The sequence below is a fragment of the Pieris napi genome, chromosome 21 (assembly GCF_905475465.1).
Source record: "Pieris napi chromosome 21, ilPieNapi1.2, whole genome shotgun sequence".
NCBI classification, from domain to species: Eukaryota; Metazoa; Arthropoda; class Insecta; order Lepidoptera; family Pieridae; genus Pieris; species Pieris napi.
The window spans coordinates 4468565-4484093 of NC_062254.1; the positions used below are offsets into that span (position 1 = coordinate 4468565).

At 32.8% G+C, this 15529-nt stretch overlaps 1 protein-coding gene across 4 annotated transcripts; it reads left to right on the forward strand.

Annotated features, from left to right (window-relative positions):
* Positions 1-416: 416 nt before the first annotated feature.
* Positions 417-15184, forward strand: LOC125060457 (angiotensin-converting enzyme-like). Of its 4 annotated transcripts, none has more exons than XM_047665361.1 (11): positions 417-842; positions 1099-1521; positions 1887-2048; positions 2487-2589; positions 2885-3220; positions 3475-3712; positions 4172-4305; positions 8193-8412; positions 10446-10544; positions 11605-11727; positions 14424-15184. In XM_047665361.1, the coding sequence occupies exons 2-11, from the start codon at positions 1102-1104 to the stop codon at positions 14794-14796; spliced, it is 2208 nt and encodes a 735-aa protein (XP_047521317.1). In that variant the 5' UTR covers positions 417-842; positions 1099-1101; the 3' UTR covers positions 14797-15184. The 4 variants fall into 4 exon arrangements, with proteins under 4 accessions (XP_047521317.1, XP_047521318.1, XP_047521320.1 ...); XM_047665362.1 differs by having other exon boundaries at positions 417-783; XM_047665364.1 differs by having other exon boundaries at positions 417-658.
* Positions 15185-15529: the final 345 nt, after the last annotated feature.

Sequence of the window (15529 nt, forward strand, 5' to 3'; positions counted from 1 at the left end):
ACTTGGTGATTATAAAGAGTGGCGGAGAGTTTATTGCCAGTTCTTCTCCTCCGTTGTACGCCCTTGATTTGAGAACTGGCAGTAAATGTAAAATTAGAAGCATTTAATATGTATTTCTTTTTTGACGTTCATAAGTACATTGTGTTACCTATATGAATAAACGATTTTGACTTTGACTTTGATTTAAAATATTTTCACGTTACTATAAAAGCTGATGTAGGTAGAGATGATTTTGATAGAGACCCTGATGTCCGACTCATTATCTCACTAATGAAGACTCAAAAACATTTTACTAAAAAAATATGTAGGTATTTTGTAATAAAATGAATATTTCATGAGAAGATATATAGAAGGGAAATTATAGTATGTACCTGCAGTTCGCTGCTTACTTAATCCTTTCAAAACGTTAATAAGGTGTTAGTATAATACCTTCCGGTCTCACGCGAACGTCCTAATGATTCGATTGAACCATTCCTATATGCTGTATATGGCACAACAATGCGTCTACGCCCAAGTCAGGCCGCGTCGCTCCTACACCGACGCACGTTTTCAAAACAAATCAACTTTTCATTGTTCCATTTCAAAAATTTTCATTACAAAAAGATTAAACAGTACGGAATATTCACAAACATCGGATGGCCGCGACATATCATGAACGGTGATTTGGTGAAACTATAGTTTTATTACATTTTGGAATGTGTAATAGGAATATGTTTTCAGTGTTGTGTTACGTTTTGTGATATTGTTACTGTGAACAGAATTTTACGTTAGTATTAAATATTGGTTGGTTTTTAATTTTTTTTAAATGAAATTAAGTGCACTGTAATTACTTAAACGAGTAGGTAAGGCGATTAGCAATTTACTCTGCATTTATGTTGATTACATACAATGCTATGGTCTTAAGAGTAGCTAGCTGTATCCTCTGCAACACGGACGGTTATTACATAATCGCTAGTTGGATTATTTAATAATCACTCCAGGCCCATTGTCTGTTCTATAATGTGGCTTTGTTATCTCACATAGCAATAAAATATATTAAATGCAGTCTTGTTTTTAGATCTAACCAGATGCAATTTATATATTTAAATTTTCTTTTAGGAAATGCATATTCGACAGGAATCTTTTGTTTTCTTAATATCGCTGACCGCATGTTTTGCTGTACAATTTCTCACGAACCCAACGTCAGAAATGTCAGCCGACGACAAAAGTATGGAGAAAAGTAATAAAACAGAGCAGTCTGACGAAAGCGGTCATGAAATAGAAATAGATGAAGAGTCGAAGGATAGAAAGTTTTTAGACTTTGCAATGAAAACTGTGTTAGATCCAGACACAGTTATAATTAAGCATGACGATGTAGATACTTTTAAGGTGCAATTAGACGAGTTGGATAAGGAAAACGCAACACTTGAAATCTTCATGGAAGAAATGGATAAGCTGAGTCTTGATGTGTGTAAAACATCTCAAGAAGCTTTGTGGGCATACGTTACAGATACAAGTAATGATGTAAAGAAAAATAAAATGGTTAGTTATTTAAGTTATGAATCAAAATAATTACCCGGACCGGACGAATTTTTCTCTAGAGGTGATTCAGTATAGGTGATACGCGTCAACGAGGCGACGGTTTTCTTACGATGTTTCCTTCGCCGTACTGGCAAGAATTCTGGCTAGCTTAATAATTGAACACATACAAATGAAAATCAACAATCTACCTGTTAGAAAGAATTACTCAGTGTTGAATACCGGATGCTAAACTTCCTTCTCTAATACTATTAGTTACCAGGTTAATTTCGTTTTAAGTTTTTGGGGAAACTGTAGATGGTTCAAGGGGGAGATACCTACAACCATACCATACCATACAAATTAGCAACTTTTTATATTATTTTTAGGTACAAATAGCTGCCGAGGAGGACGAAATCAAACGTCGATATTGGAATATAATAAAGAGAAAATATAAAAATGAAATCGATAATAATAACGACTTAAGATTGAAAAGAAAATTACGAATAATCAAAGAGAGGGGAACTAATGTTCAAATGCCACAGAGCAAAGTACGTAACTATTTAATTTTAGAAATAATAAGTAATTTAAGCTAGTATAATGAATAAACAATCGTGTATACCATCATATAAATTTGATTAAAAAACTCTTAAACGTTCCTAATTCACCAAATTTTACCCGCGATAGTTTTCAAGAACATGATGTTACAATAAAGGATTATAAAGTGGTAAACGCATGTATTTGCGCTTTAAATTTTCATTTGACTCCAATATAAACTTAATTACTTAATGTTATTTTAAACGTATGTGACGATTTAAAAACTAGTTCACAAAATTAAAATTAAGGACTAGGTATGTATGTATGCGGCACGTACAAAACGCGAATTTACTACAAATTTTCAAGATACGCTTCGAGAGGAGTCGTTGTTATCAAAAAGACTATCAGTTTCCGATTTAGAACTTTATAATATGTAGCTTGCTTATTTACAGCAACGAGAAGAAATAGATTTGATGCAACGCATTTGGAGTCGAGTTACAGTTTGCGCGTACAAGTCCTCGTGTGACACTGAAGATTCATCTCTTACTATGAATGGTATGATTTTTCTAATCTTTGGTCACTTCTTTCTGTTAATACATATGCACATATTGTTTGATATTACAAATATACAGATATCTCAAACACACCTATGAGCTTGTTTCATTGATTATTATTGACTGTTATAAGTAAGTATTCGATCAGTCATCGGTGCACTATCAACTGTTTTGTGACTCGTATGTTGATGAACAAACAGATTCACATCTGCCCCTTGCTCTATTGGACTCAGGAGTCGAAACTAGGATTTCCGACTAAAACTTATTAAATACCTAAAATGTCATTAACATTACAGATATAATAACTTTGTTTAAAACGAGCAACAATTCAGAAGAACTAAAGTACTACTGGAAAGCATACAGGGATGCAACGGGAAAGAAAGTACGACCGATATTTAAAGATTATCTCATACGAATGAATACGGCAGCTCAGGTAGAAGGTTTTAAAGATGCGGGTGATATGTGGCGATATAATTATGAAGATGATGATTTTCTTAATACAGTTGATAGATTATGGAATGAAGTTAAGCCATTGTATACCTTATTACACCGTTATGTACGGGCTAAGTTGAAAGATTTGTACAAACGTGATCTTCAGAAGAACGATGGGTTAATACCAGGACACATTTTAGGTAAATTAATTAAAACCTTCGATGCCTTGCTATACCGAAACAATTGATAATCAATCTCATCATACATAATGATAATATAAATTATATGATCTAATTATTTACAATTTCGAGGGTAGTTTTGAACATGTCTATTAAAGATGTAAAGCAATAAATTGAAAAAAAAAAAGTTTACATACTCTCTATTTTTTGATTGACTTAAATAACGCTTGATTTTAAAGCGCCTGATAAAAATTGTGACCAAATACACTTTCCAGGAAATCTATGGGCCCAAGAATGGCAGGCAATATACCCCTTAGTGGTTCCATATCCTGATGTAAAACGGGACAATTTCACCAAGTTCACAGCTACGAGTTTATTTGACACGGTAGATGATTTTTACCAATCTCTGGGCTTTGAAAGCGCTAAAGAGTCCTACGAAAATATTAACGAAGCACCGACTACGGCTAACTGTCTACCATCTAGCCATGACATGTGCGATGGTGTTAATTACAGGTACATTATTTTGGTATAGTTAACTAGTGTTTTGAAGTCTTTTGTAGTCCTGCAATGCAGACTTTGAACAGTTTTATAAAGTTATGTTAAAATCTGCATTGCAATTGCAATTCTTTTGCACGTCAATAAGTACTCGGTGCAGATAGATTTGTTTTTGCATAGAATTATTATAATATGACATAAAAAGGTCTATGTAATTTCTAAATATCGCTTATTAAAAGGTTATAAACAATAAATATAATAAAATAAATAATGTTAGATCTAAATTAATTATAAGCTTAGACAACTTAGCCATGAGACGGCACTAAGTATAAGTTTTTAAGTGAAACTCTAATTCCAAAAAATTCTCAAGAATTAATTACAAATTCAGTTATAATTCGCAGATTAAGTTTGGACACATAATTTAAGTTTTAATTAAATCAATAATCCATTTCTCTTAATCGTATGCTATATATTTAGGATTAAATGGTGTGGTGAAAAGTTGACCGACCCAGTAGTCGGACTCTCACGCGCAGCAAGATTGTTGGGGCATGTCCAGTATTTCCGGCATTATAGTAACTTACAGCCCTTGTTTAGAGATGGTCCAAACCCTGGTAACTATAATTTTAAAATAATTGTTTAAATAATATAATATGCTTCAAGAAAGAAAAGTCTTGCGAAATAATTCTTGAGGTAAGCCGGCTTAATCACTAGATGTAAGGCTTATAGAATATATTAAAAATATTTAATATAATCTGATGTTTATATAAAGAACATTAATTTATAATTTAACCTAGCTTATAAATACAAAAAAAAGAACAATAAAAACAATAACTAACCTTAAAATATAATAACTAAAATATATTATTAAAAGAAGTCCCTTAGGCAAGGTTCCGAAAAAAATAAGATTAAAAAAATAACAAAATAATTCTTGAAGTTTATACTCAATAAAAAAAAAACAATATATAGTTAATAGTCTTAATAGGTTAAGGCATATACAGTAAAAGAAAGGCTATATTACAGACGCACTTAAGATGTAATAGCATTAATGCTTTGTTGGTTCATACACAGAGATCACAATATGGATGACCAGTTATGGCCTGTTCTATTAACAGTGAAACAATAATTCTCTTAGGATTGGTAGATAGATAAAGCTACCATTGATAAAACATATGATTGGTAAACATACAGTAGCTGACAATGTGGCTCGTTCTTGTGTAATGTGTGGGTACTTATCGCGCGCATAGACACGATTTTGCGACTTAGACACCTTAAGAGTTTTTACTTTATTATATCTCCACCTTTATTTGGTCTGTTAATGTTAAGTGTCTACTGCTGTCCATGGACACCTTCAATACCAGGAGGTTTGCAAGTTCGTTGCCCGCTTTTAAGGTATGCTCTTCTCTTGAAGGCCCCTAAGTCGTAACTGTTCGGAAATACGTGGAATAGCAGACGGGCCGGTGATGCGCGGCAAGGAGTGCGCTCTGTGTGGAACGATATTTAAAAAGCCGACCTTTCAATGTTTAAATGATGTCGCAAAAATTATTCATTCTGTAAAACTTATTTTACGCAAAAATTATTGTTATCTTATTTCTTTAGAAAATAGTCGAGGAACATCTAACCTACACACTCTTCAAGAATGTCTTTACATTAGGTCAGCAGATATTTTTAGAACAGAAGCTGAATAAATGAATTAACTGTACATCTCCCTCGATTTCTAAGAAACAAGTTATACAAACTTATTGCCATTCTAATGAATGTAATGTATGGCTTGCCATATCCCGTATAACACGCTTGAATGCGCTTACGAAAGGCTAGTTATAAAACTACGTATTTAAAATCAGTTAACTTTTTTAAGAATTTCGATCATCTGTTTGCAAGTAGGAGATTTTTCTTTCATATTGAGCATGTTGATAGTTTGACACGACAAACGACTAGAGGCCATCACGAATACCTAAATCGAATAGCTAGGGTTAAAAAAGAACAGTTATAGAAAGGTATGTGTATAAAAAAAGAGTGCGGGTACTTATGTACGCGAGTAAGAAGTTATACTTCTTTGGCATTATTAAAAATAGTTTTTGATTGCATGCAAATAATTAATTACAATTAAATAATCAAAGACTGGAAAGGGAGTCCTTATAGTCAGTAAAGTTCAGTTTACATTTGAAAAATTAAACATAAATTCTATTATTATTCGAATGATGTTTTTAAATTATGTCCAATGCCGTAGCATCTTCCGTGGGCAACTTCTTTGTTAATTTTGTGTCACGGTGCGCGCGCATCGTAAAATTTCACTCTTATCAATTTTTCATAACGCGCCTAGAAGTATAACTTCAAAAAATGTAATGTAATTAACATTTACGGACACTTCGACACATTCGAAAAGCACATGTAATAGCCTTAATATTTTGGTAAGAATCGCCGAAGTCGCCGTCTTTCAATACAATAGAATATATATTTTTAGTAAATCTACTCTTTAAATTTTGAAACTGTAATGCTGTTTAGTTATAATCTTAGTTAACAAGACAGTACAGGCCACAGTTTGTTGCTGATACTTTCAGAATTCATACTTTAACTGGCATTAACGGAATCGATTTCTTTATCAATGGATATTTTGCGATCGAATAAAAATGATGACTCATGATCGTCTTGTGGAGGAAGGACAGACCAGTCTGATCGCCACAATGGCTCCATTTTCCATTTTGAACTATTTGTATAAATTATAAATGTGATTGTTTACATTTCAAAAATACCATCGCGTAAGATCATTTTTAGAAGGAAATATTTCTTTGAGTTGTATAATGTATAGTTCGTGCTATGCCTATCTACATCTAAGGTCCAATAACAACATCCTTTTGTTACCATGGTTACGTTGGTATTTCCACAGACAAAATGGTAACCATGGTAACCAACTCAATACTAACTTGAATCAACGATTTGTAATAAGGACGACTGTGCTTAGTAATAAACAGTAATAAATAAATACGATACATTAAGTTGACTATTGAGCGCAATAACCTTTCAAAGTAAGCAAAAAGCTGGTGTCAAAATGAGATATAGAAAAAAATAACATACAGAAGTAACGGGTTACATTTAATAATTGTGTGTTGATAAAATAGTTTCGCCGCTGCGCATTAAAGATATTTATTTATTTATTTTATTTCCTTTTACACTAATTGTTTTCAACCAAAAGATACGATATTTATTCTTTGTCTCTATTTGATTTGACTTCGTTATTATTCGTTAACATTCGTTATTATCGACTTCCTAATAAAATGGTTAGCTTTTTATGTTTTTAAATATAGCCAGTCATTTATTGGAAAATATAAACATTCATTTGAAACCTAGAACAAAAAACTCTGAACATAATATGCACTGCAGAAGGCCATATTAGAATGCCTTTAAATTACCTTCAACTCAAATCAATAACAAAATTCATTTGGCACTCTCCGCTACGATCAAAAACTTAAGTGAAATCCGAACGGAAAACAAAACAACTTCAAAATACTATATAAAGTTAATGATTATTATGTATATATTGATTTAGATACAAGAACATAAAAGCTAATATAATATATACTTTAAGCAGGAAAATAATAGAAAAACGTTATCCTAGTTTGACTGTGTGGCCTTGATAACCGCTTTTTTGAACTCAGATTTTATCTACACGTAAAAATACATAATATTGACCAGGCTCATATTATATACAAGATTATAATACCTAGAAACTATGGGAGCGTTCAAGTATTACGTTACGAATTTCGGGAGGGGGAGGGGGCCTTTGTAAAACGTTACGATGCGGGCGGGGATTGAATTACGCGTTATTGTTAATATTATTCGACTTTCCAGTACTTTACAAAACATAATGGTAACTTTTAGGTATAAAGAGTCACTAGGTGGTCACGAAACGTTTTACTATACATGGTTACAGTACTGTACTTGGGTACAGAAAAACTTTATGACGCGTTACACGGGGGGAGGGGGGTCAATAATCTCCAAAAATTGCGTGACGTAATACTTGAACACTCCCTATACTATACGTATAATGCCCTAAATCTTAAATGGAGATGGGCAGGCCACATCCGGCCGGTTGTGCAGATGACAGGACATTTTTGGACAGAGTTCTGGACAGAACCGAATGGCCTGGTCCAAAAGGAAAAAGGAACATAGGAAGAAGAGCGATTAGACGGGATCGAGACGGTAGCTGGAACAAATGGGATGACTATGGCACAAAATAAATTAGGGTGCAAAAAGTTGGAGGAGGCCTGCTCCCGGACAGGGGTCGCATCTTAGTTAAAATTGTATTTATATCTATTTTTATTAAATTTATGTCAATAATATGTGGATGAATAAAGGCTTATTATTATTATAATACCTAGTAACATTGTTTTACATTAATTGTGTCTTTCAAGGTACTGAAATGATTGTTCCCATTGTATCATTAATGAAATTACACAATAATTAACAGATTTCCACATAACTAAGCTTGTGGTTTTTACAGCATTTCACGACGCCATAAGCGACATTGTTGCGGTGCAGCTGGCGTCGCCATGGATCTTAAACCCTCTAGGAAAGTGTGAAGAATTAATGATCAACCATCTTCTATGGCTGGCGTTGGAGAAGATTCCGTTGATGGGCTACGCTTATGCCCTTGATAAATGGAGATGGGACGTTTTTGCTAATAGTACTGAGAACTTGAATGAACATTGGTGGAACATCAGGTATGCAGTTTCAATAAACTTCTTTTTATAGCGCCACTTTTGATCTCTTCTGTCTGCTACTTTCGAATATGTCTTTTGAATATGAATACCTCTTAGCCTTGAGATAAATTATGAAAACTAGTCTCATTTTTATGCTGTTTTTTGTATTCTTTTCTTTACTTTACTTCCACATGTTTCTAAATAATTTTTAGCACTCTCTTATTTTACGATTTTATGTAACATGAGAATGTGCTAGCTATTAGCTATGGTCATCAACGAATAAACTAGAATATTTTCATGTCAGGAGTATTGTTTTGTATAATCAAAAAGGTAATTAAAACTACTAACACATTTTAAAATGTTACGAGTATAGGTATAATATGAAGTGCTTTTGATTTTTTCCCCTTTACGTTTATCAGATCAAGATCAGGGTCGACCATAAGGAGTTACCTGGATTTAGTAAAAAAATAAACTAGAAAGAGGTCCGGCCTATGCATCATTACATAAACTAATTAGGCGCACGATTTTAAACTACAAAATCTAATTAAAAATATGAATAACTTAATAGACGACAGTTGTTCTTTTGAGGACAGATTACAGTTGTAATTTGCATTAGATACTTAACTTAATTTGCATTAGATACTTAACGTAAAGTCAAGTATAACGGAATACTAGAATAGAGTATCAATTCTCACTATTATTATCATAGCTATATAAGCAATTTTTTGCATTATAAACTAATTGCCGCTTGTCTTAAATTGTTAGGGTTTACCAGCGCATTATAATTATATCAAGCATTCTTTCAAAAAGGATTTGTTATGTTCAGCCTTGAGAATGCCTTCATACGAAAACTCTTAGGTATTTTTACAAGTTAAATTTATTATTTGAATAAGAGTAGTTTTGTAGATCAACAATAACTTGAATGCTACTTAAGACCTTAAATTTCTTATTAAGCATTATTATTAGGCATTTTCTTTTGCGAACTAGCGCCCCCACTAAAAATGGGTGTCTATGGGCTGCGCAGACTGCCCTTTTTGGTCGTCCCGTAAGCTCGTTTGCCCCCCTATTTTATAACAAAAAAATAAGTAAATTTCTCAACGTCTGGAGATCTCTGGAGCAACAGTTATTTAGTAGTTTTATAACATTTCAGATTTTTAATAATTTCTGTTCACTGGTGGATTTTTAAAATAACAAAATAATTATTAAAATAACTAACGTGTAGTGCTCTTCTAGACTCTAAAGGCTTTAGGGACTTTAATACTTGAGGTCGTGTGTTCGATTTCCAGCTGTGCATTAACACGGTAAAACAAAACATCTATCTATAAATATGTATCTAAAAATCTACACGTGTCAGGCACAGAAGGCTGGTCTTCTACTTGTCAATGCCACTCTTACAGTTATTTTAAATGTATAATTGTAAAATTAGTCACGCATTTATAACATAGTGACCACATGTGTTGCTATCATGAATGTATCATAGATATAAATTTAAAATAACGGTACAGTTATCTTAAATACGAGTAATGTGGTACTGTCGATAAAAGAAACGTGTGTAGGTACTTACGAGTATGTACACGCGTAAGAAGTTATACTTCTTTGGCGTAACCGGATAAAAATCTTTAAAAAAAAAAATTCTACGTTTGTAGCAAAAAACGACACTAACAATGGAAATAACTAAAATTTTGACTATAGCTAACTTCAGGGTATCGGTTTTTGTGACGGTGTGCGCGCGCATCGTAAAAATTTACTCTCAAAATTTTTCCCTAACGCGCCAAAAGAAGTATAACTTCAAAACTTCAATTATAATCAAACCTTAATATTAATGACACGTGAGTCTACGTGTGATTAGAAGCTTATTCGTACTAAAAACCTTTTATTGCGTTCACCAGAAGTCATTGACCTGTAACATATGTATACAAAATTTTCCACTACGCGTCTATCAACCAGAAGAGACCATACCTTTTATAGACAGCTTTCATTCACCAGATAAGGTTATGCACTCAATGGCACAATTTCTAGTTTACTTCATATGGTGTAACTTTATATAATTTTAGGATACGAGAGACAATGATTTCGCCACCGACTCTTCGCAATGAAAGCGATTTAGACCCGGCTTCGAAGTATCATGTGGTTTCGCACGTGCAATATATTACGTAAGTTTTTTTAACAGGTTACTATTTGACTTTGGCTCCAAATATAAGGATTTATTAGCCGGAACTATGAAATGGACGAGCAAGACTTTCAATAGAAAAGAAAGCCTTAACAGCTGTAAACTATCGTATAGCTTAAAAAGAGACCCTGATATCGGCCCGGTTGTGCACCGTTTATCTTTTCATGTGCGCTATTAACATTTGCTCATAAGACATTATGAGGAAACCAGCACATCGAAGCCTCTTGTACATGTTCAAGTGAGAAAAGAAGAATTTATAACACATACAGAATGCACCTCGCCTATGCCCTGTATCTCTGGGCGTTATATAAGAAACAATGTGTAGACCTATAAGGCCGGCAACACACTGGCTTGCAAGTGTGTTGCCGGTTCTGGAAATGTGAGTGTCCATGGACGGCGGACTCACTTAACATCATGTAAGCCTGCCGTTCCTGCCCGTTTGCTTCCAATAAAAAAAGCTGTCAAAATCCAATACGTCTATAACATACGGGATAATAACAAGAATAAAAAAAGTTCGCGGCCAAAATGGGAGTCGTGACAGGCAATTATATTTTAAAATCAAAATATAATTTACAGGTATAAATGAACACTTATGATCGTTTTTACAAATAATTATGCTTCTTAATTTTCATTGCCAGTTCTTAAATCAATGGCGTAGAACGGACGAGATGAACTGCCCTGCGATTCTGTAACTCACTTTTCGAACTCACACAGCGGTTTTCGCATCGGCGGTCGCTCTCAAATCAGTCGTGAAGCAGTCATTTTATGATTTGGCATTCTAATAAACAATAAACTACAAGCTCCCACCTCATCAGAATGCCAAATCATAAAATGACTGCTTCACGACTGATTTGAGAGCGACTGCCGATGCGAAAACCGCTGTGTGAGTTCGAAAAGTGAGTTACAGAATCGCAGGGCTGGTATTAAACTCTCATTTATTACCTTATTTACTTAAATTTTGGCTAAACATCGTTTCTTTTTTCACAGCAAAACGTGTGTGGCAAATTCACTGTTTACATGATTTTACCGTGTTTTTATTCCAGGTACCTAATTTCACACATATTGGAATTTCAAATACTACGATCTTTATGTAAAGCAGTGAACCACACAGGACCTCTTCACGAATGCTCCATACACAGAAATAAGGAAGCGGGAAAACTTCTAAGGTAAATCATTAATATTTTGGTGGCGTCCGATTTTATTGCATCTTCCGGTTTTGAAGGTGAATTATGTCAGTAATTAAAAAAATAGTTATATATTATACTAAACACGTTTTCACCATATAACTTTTGAAATTTGTAAATACACTGAATGTAAAAACGCGTGTAAAAACTTAATTATAAACAAAAAATAAACAATTTCAGGTTTCAATATGTTGTTCACTTCTACATTGTTTACTTCTTAGAATATGTACCTACATGCTTCTTTAAAAAAATCTTAATAGTTAATACACATTTGAATTAAAATACGATTTAGATGTTTTTGTACATGTTTTTTACTCACGATATCAATTGAGATTTTATATCGCATTCACTACACTTAGATGTATATTTTTGTATGAAGCAAAGAAAATGAGGGAAACCCCATGGTATAAAGAAACGTTATTATGTTGATTGATAACGTTGGATTTTTACACGGTTTCATGGAATTTTTAAACATTTTCATGTTTTCTATTACCATTCCAACTAGAAAAATATTATTCGGACGTACGAACAAAAATTAAACGATATTTCTAAACAATATTTGCCTTGCGTAGGCTATTATTATAGTTTTAGGCAAGGAAAGGTCATATTACAACCTTAAGTCTGGTAAAATGCCGTGACTTTTAAGAGGTCATAATTATTGAAAGTAACTTTTATATAAGTCGTCAATTCCAATCCAGTGATGCCAACTTGTTAGTTTTCCCCCCAAAATTTAGAGACAATCAAGATATCCAGGGGTTTTTAGGGGGTACTTTTATTTATTGTATTCGTTTTTACAACAAACACCCAAGCGGAATTAGAGAATTATCACTTAATAAATTCAAAGCCCTCGTTAAACGAAAATTAATCAATAAAGCTTTTTATAAATTTGATGAATACTTAAATGATCCTAATCCTTGGGATTGATTTGCTCCAGTTTAAACAATTTGTATGACAATACTTGGCGATTAAAAAAAATAGCGGAAAGTTTCTTGCCAGTTCTTCTTATCCGCTCTACGCCCTTGACTTGCGAACTGGTAGTAAATGTAAAGTTACAATTAATTTAACTTCTTTCTGACAATTCATAAGTGTACTTGTTTACCTACATGAATAAATATATTTTGAGTTTGAGTTAGGATACTTCAAGTTATAGTTCAAGATTGAACAGCTCTTTTATACTTGCATGTATTTGTAATGCATATTTTAATTTCCTCTCAAAGCGAATGTATATCAACAACTTTAGGGGTTTTTTAATCTATATTTTGGTATATTTGTCCTAGAGGTTCTGAGAGTTGGTCCTAGAGGGAATAATCTGTAGGAATTGACATCACTTTTCCAATCTATGATTTGCCTTAGGCCGTTTCTCCACTGCTCCGGTCCGGCAAACGTTAATTACCGATCCGATTTAGAAACTAACAACAGTACTTACGTGCTTCTCCACTACTCCGGCATCCGGTTTTTAACGATCCGATAACTTGCTAGATCGGAACGCGGTGTTTTATCGGTCCAAGTATATCCAAGAGGTTATAAATTATTATTCATAGGTTTATTTATAGTTTCTTGAATTTGAAAGAATCTGGATAACCCGGACCAAACCAAATTATGTTGCTATTTATTTATATTTTTATACCATAGTATTAGTGAACTATTTATTAAGTAGATTTTAATATTTCAAGATAGACAATATAGAAAAGTAATAAACTAGCCAGGGCAATAAAATATTTAAAATATAGAACGTTTTATTAATAAAATTAAGTATATGGGTTTTAGTTAATATAAGTGTTGCATGATAAATACACAAGTATCGATTATTGTCGGATCGGATATAGTGGAGAAGCGAAATCCGGCCTTCCGATATTTTTCTCATGACTCATTCCGGTATCCGACGTCGGACCGGAGCAGTGGAGAAAGGGCCTTAGAGTATAACACACTATGAGTACCGGTTTGTCCAGGCATCTATTTTCAGCGTACATAAGGGCTTAAGCGTCAATAATAAGGGTTTCAGATTATTTAATTATAAAAAAATGTGTCAAATGTGTCTCATTATTTTACGCAATAATGGTATACTAATGATTGTACCCATGCAATATTATAGTTTCAGTAGAGAATTGAGCTTTTTGCGTGAATAATAAGTAGGTACCAAAGAAACATGTAAATTGTCAATAGTTCAAAATAAAAGCTTATTTAAACAAAACAAAATATACTATAGCCTGCGACTCTACTAATGCTGGTGGTTTGAATATAGAGCCAGAACTTTGAATAATAACCCTCTTTTATTTTCAGTACGAATGAAACCATTGTCACAGGATAAATGTATATGTATATGCTTGATATGACATTTTTTATGAAATAATTAATAAAAAATGTGCAGTATGCATTGTAATTTTATGTAGTTAAAACTTTTATCTTCAATCTAAGAATTCGTATCAAACAATAGTATTCTCAAGAAAACAATGAAATTGTTTTGGTTTTTTAAGTATAATTTTTGGGAAACAAAACTTTGTTGGTTCTAATATTAAACCTCTCAGTAACTTGCGGAATCCGACGCAATATTATAAATGCAAAACTAATTAATAAATAATTAATTATAATAAAAATAAATAATTTTAAAATAGGCACCTCGTAATTTTTTTTGTAAGCCGCGCACAATACTATTTGAATTGAACACTTTATTGTTTCAGTAAGGGAATGTCGCTTGGCGCAAGCGAAGACTGGAGGACTGTTCTAGAAGCAATGACCGGTGAAACTGAACTGTCAACTGAAGGGATCTTGGAATATTTCGCTCCCTTACAATCATTCTTGTCAAATGAAACATTAAAATTCGAAAGGGCTATCGACGATTTAGACAAAAGCGCACCTTTTATAGTCGGTATTATTGTTATTGTCTTAACGTGTTTAATGTTTTTATTGTATTGTATTAAAAAGCGTGATAAATTAAGAAAATTATTATCCATATGCGGTCTTAGTAAAAATGGCTCTTTAGATATTGTAACTAATGAATTGTCCAATAATAAATCAAATGAAGTCCAGGGTATCAGTGAAGACAAAGTGTGAAAAGTCAATTGTATGGGCTGGTTAAGTGTAGTGATTTTGTTACGGAAGCGATATTTATTTTGTATATTTAAAATTCTTATAAAAGCTTAATCATATTACACTGTTTCAACTATACTCGTTGCATCGATGGTGGTGTTTAAGACAAATAAAAATAAGTTTATTTACAAGGGGACTATATATTGACTGAATTAAAAACCCTTCTATTAGACCATTGTGTAGCATCAAAAATGTTGAAAACTATATATAGAAATATTTCGGACTTCTAATTGTAAACTTTGAGTTCTTTGAAATCGGTTAAAATGTATAATATAGTTTAATATTATTTTACCACACTTAAAACTTTTCAGTAGTTAGTGTAACGGCGAGATCGAATAAATATACTATTAAACATTTTTTGTTTTATTAAAACCTTATAACTTTATACTACCATAGAAAATTAATACATTTAATTTCCATAACAATAAGCTATATTTTTAGGCAATTGAATGGTATGATAGTTTTGTATGTAATTTGCAACGATTCCAATATTAACGTAATTATCTAAAATACACAAGAGGTTAGGGATGCCTGGAAGAAATCGCTTGTTAGCGATAAGGCCGCCCGTAGCCTTATAACTTTTGTAACCTAATTTTTATTTTTGTTATCTGTATGTTTTTGATTAAGGTAATAAAGTATAAATAAAAAAAATACGCAAAGTTATATCAATCTGATAAAGTTTTTCAAAAGCATTCAA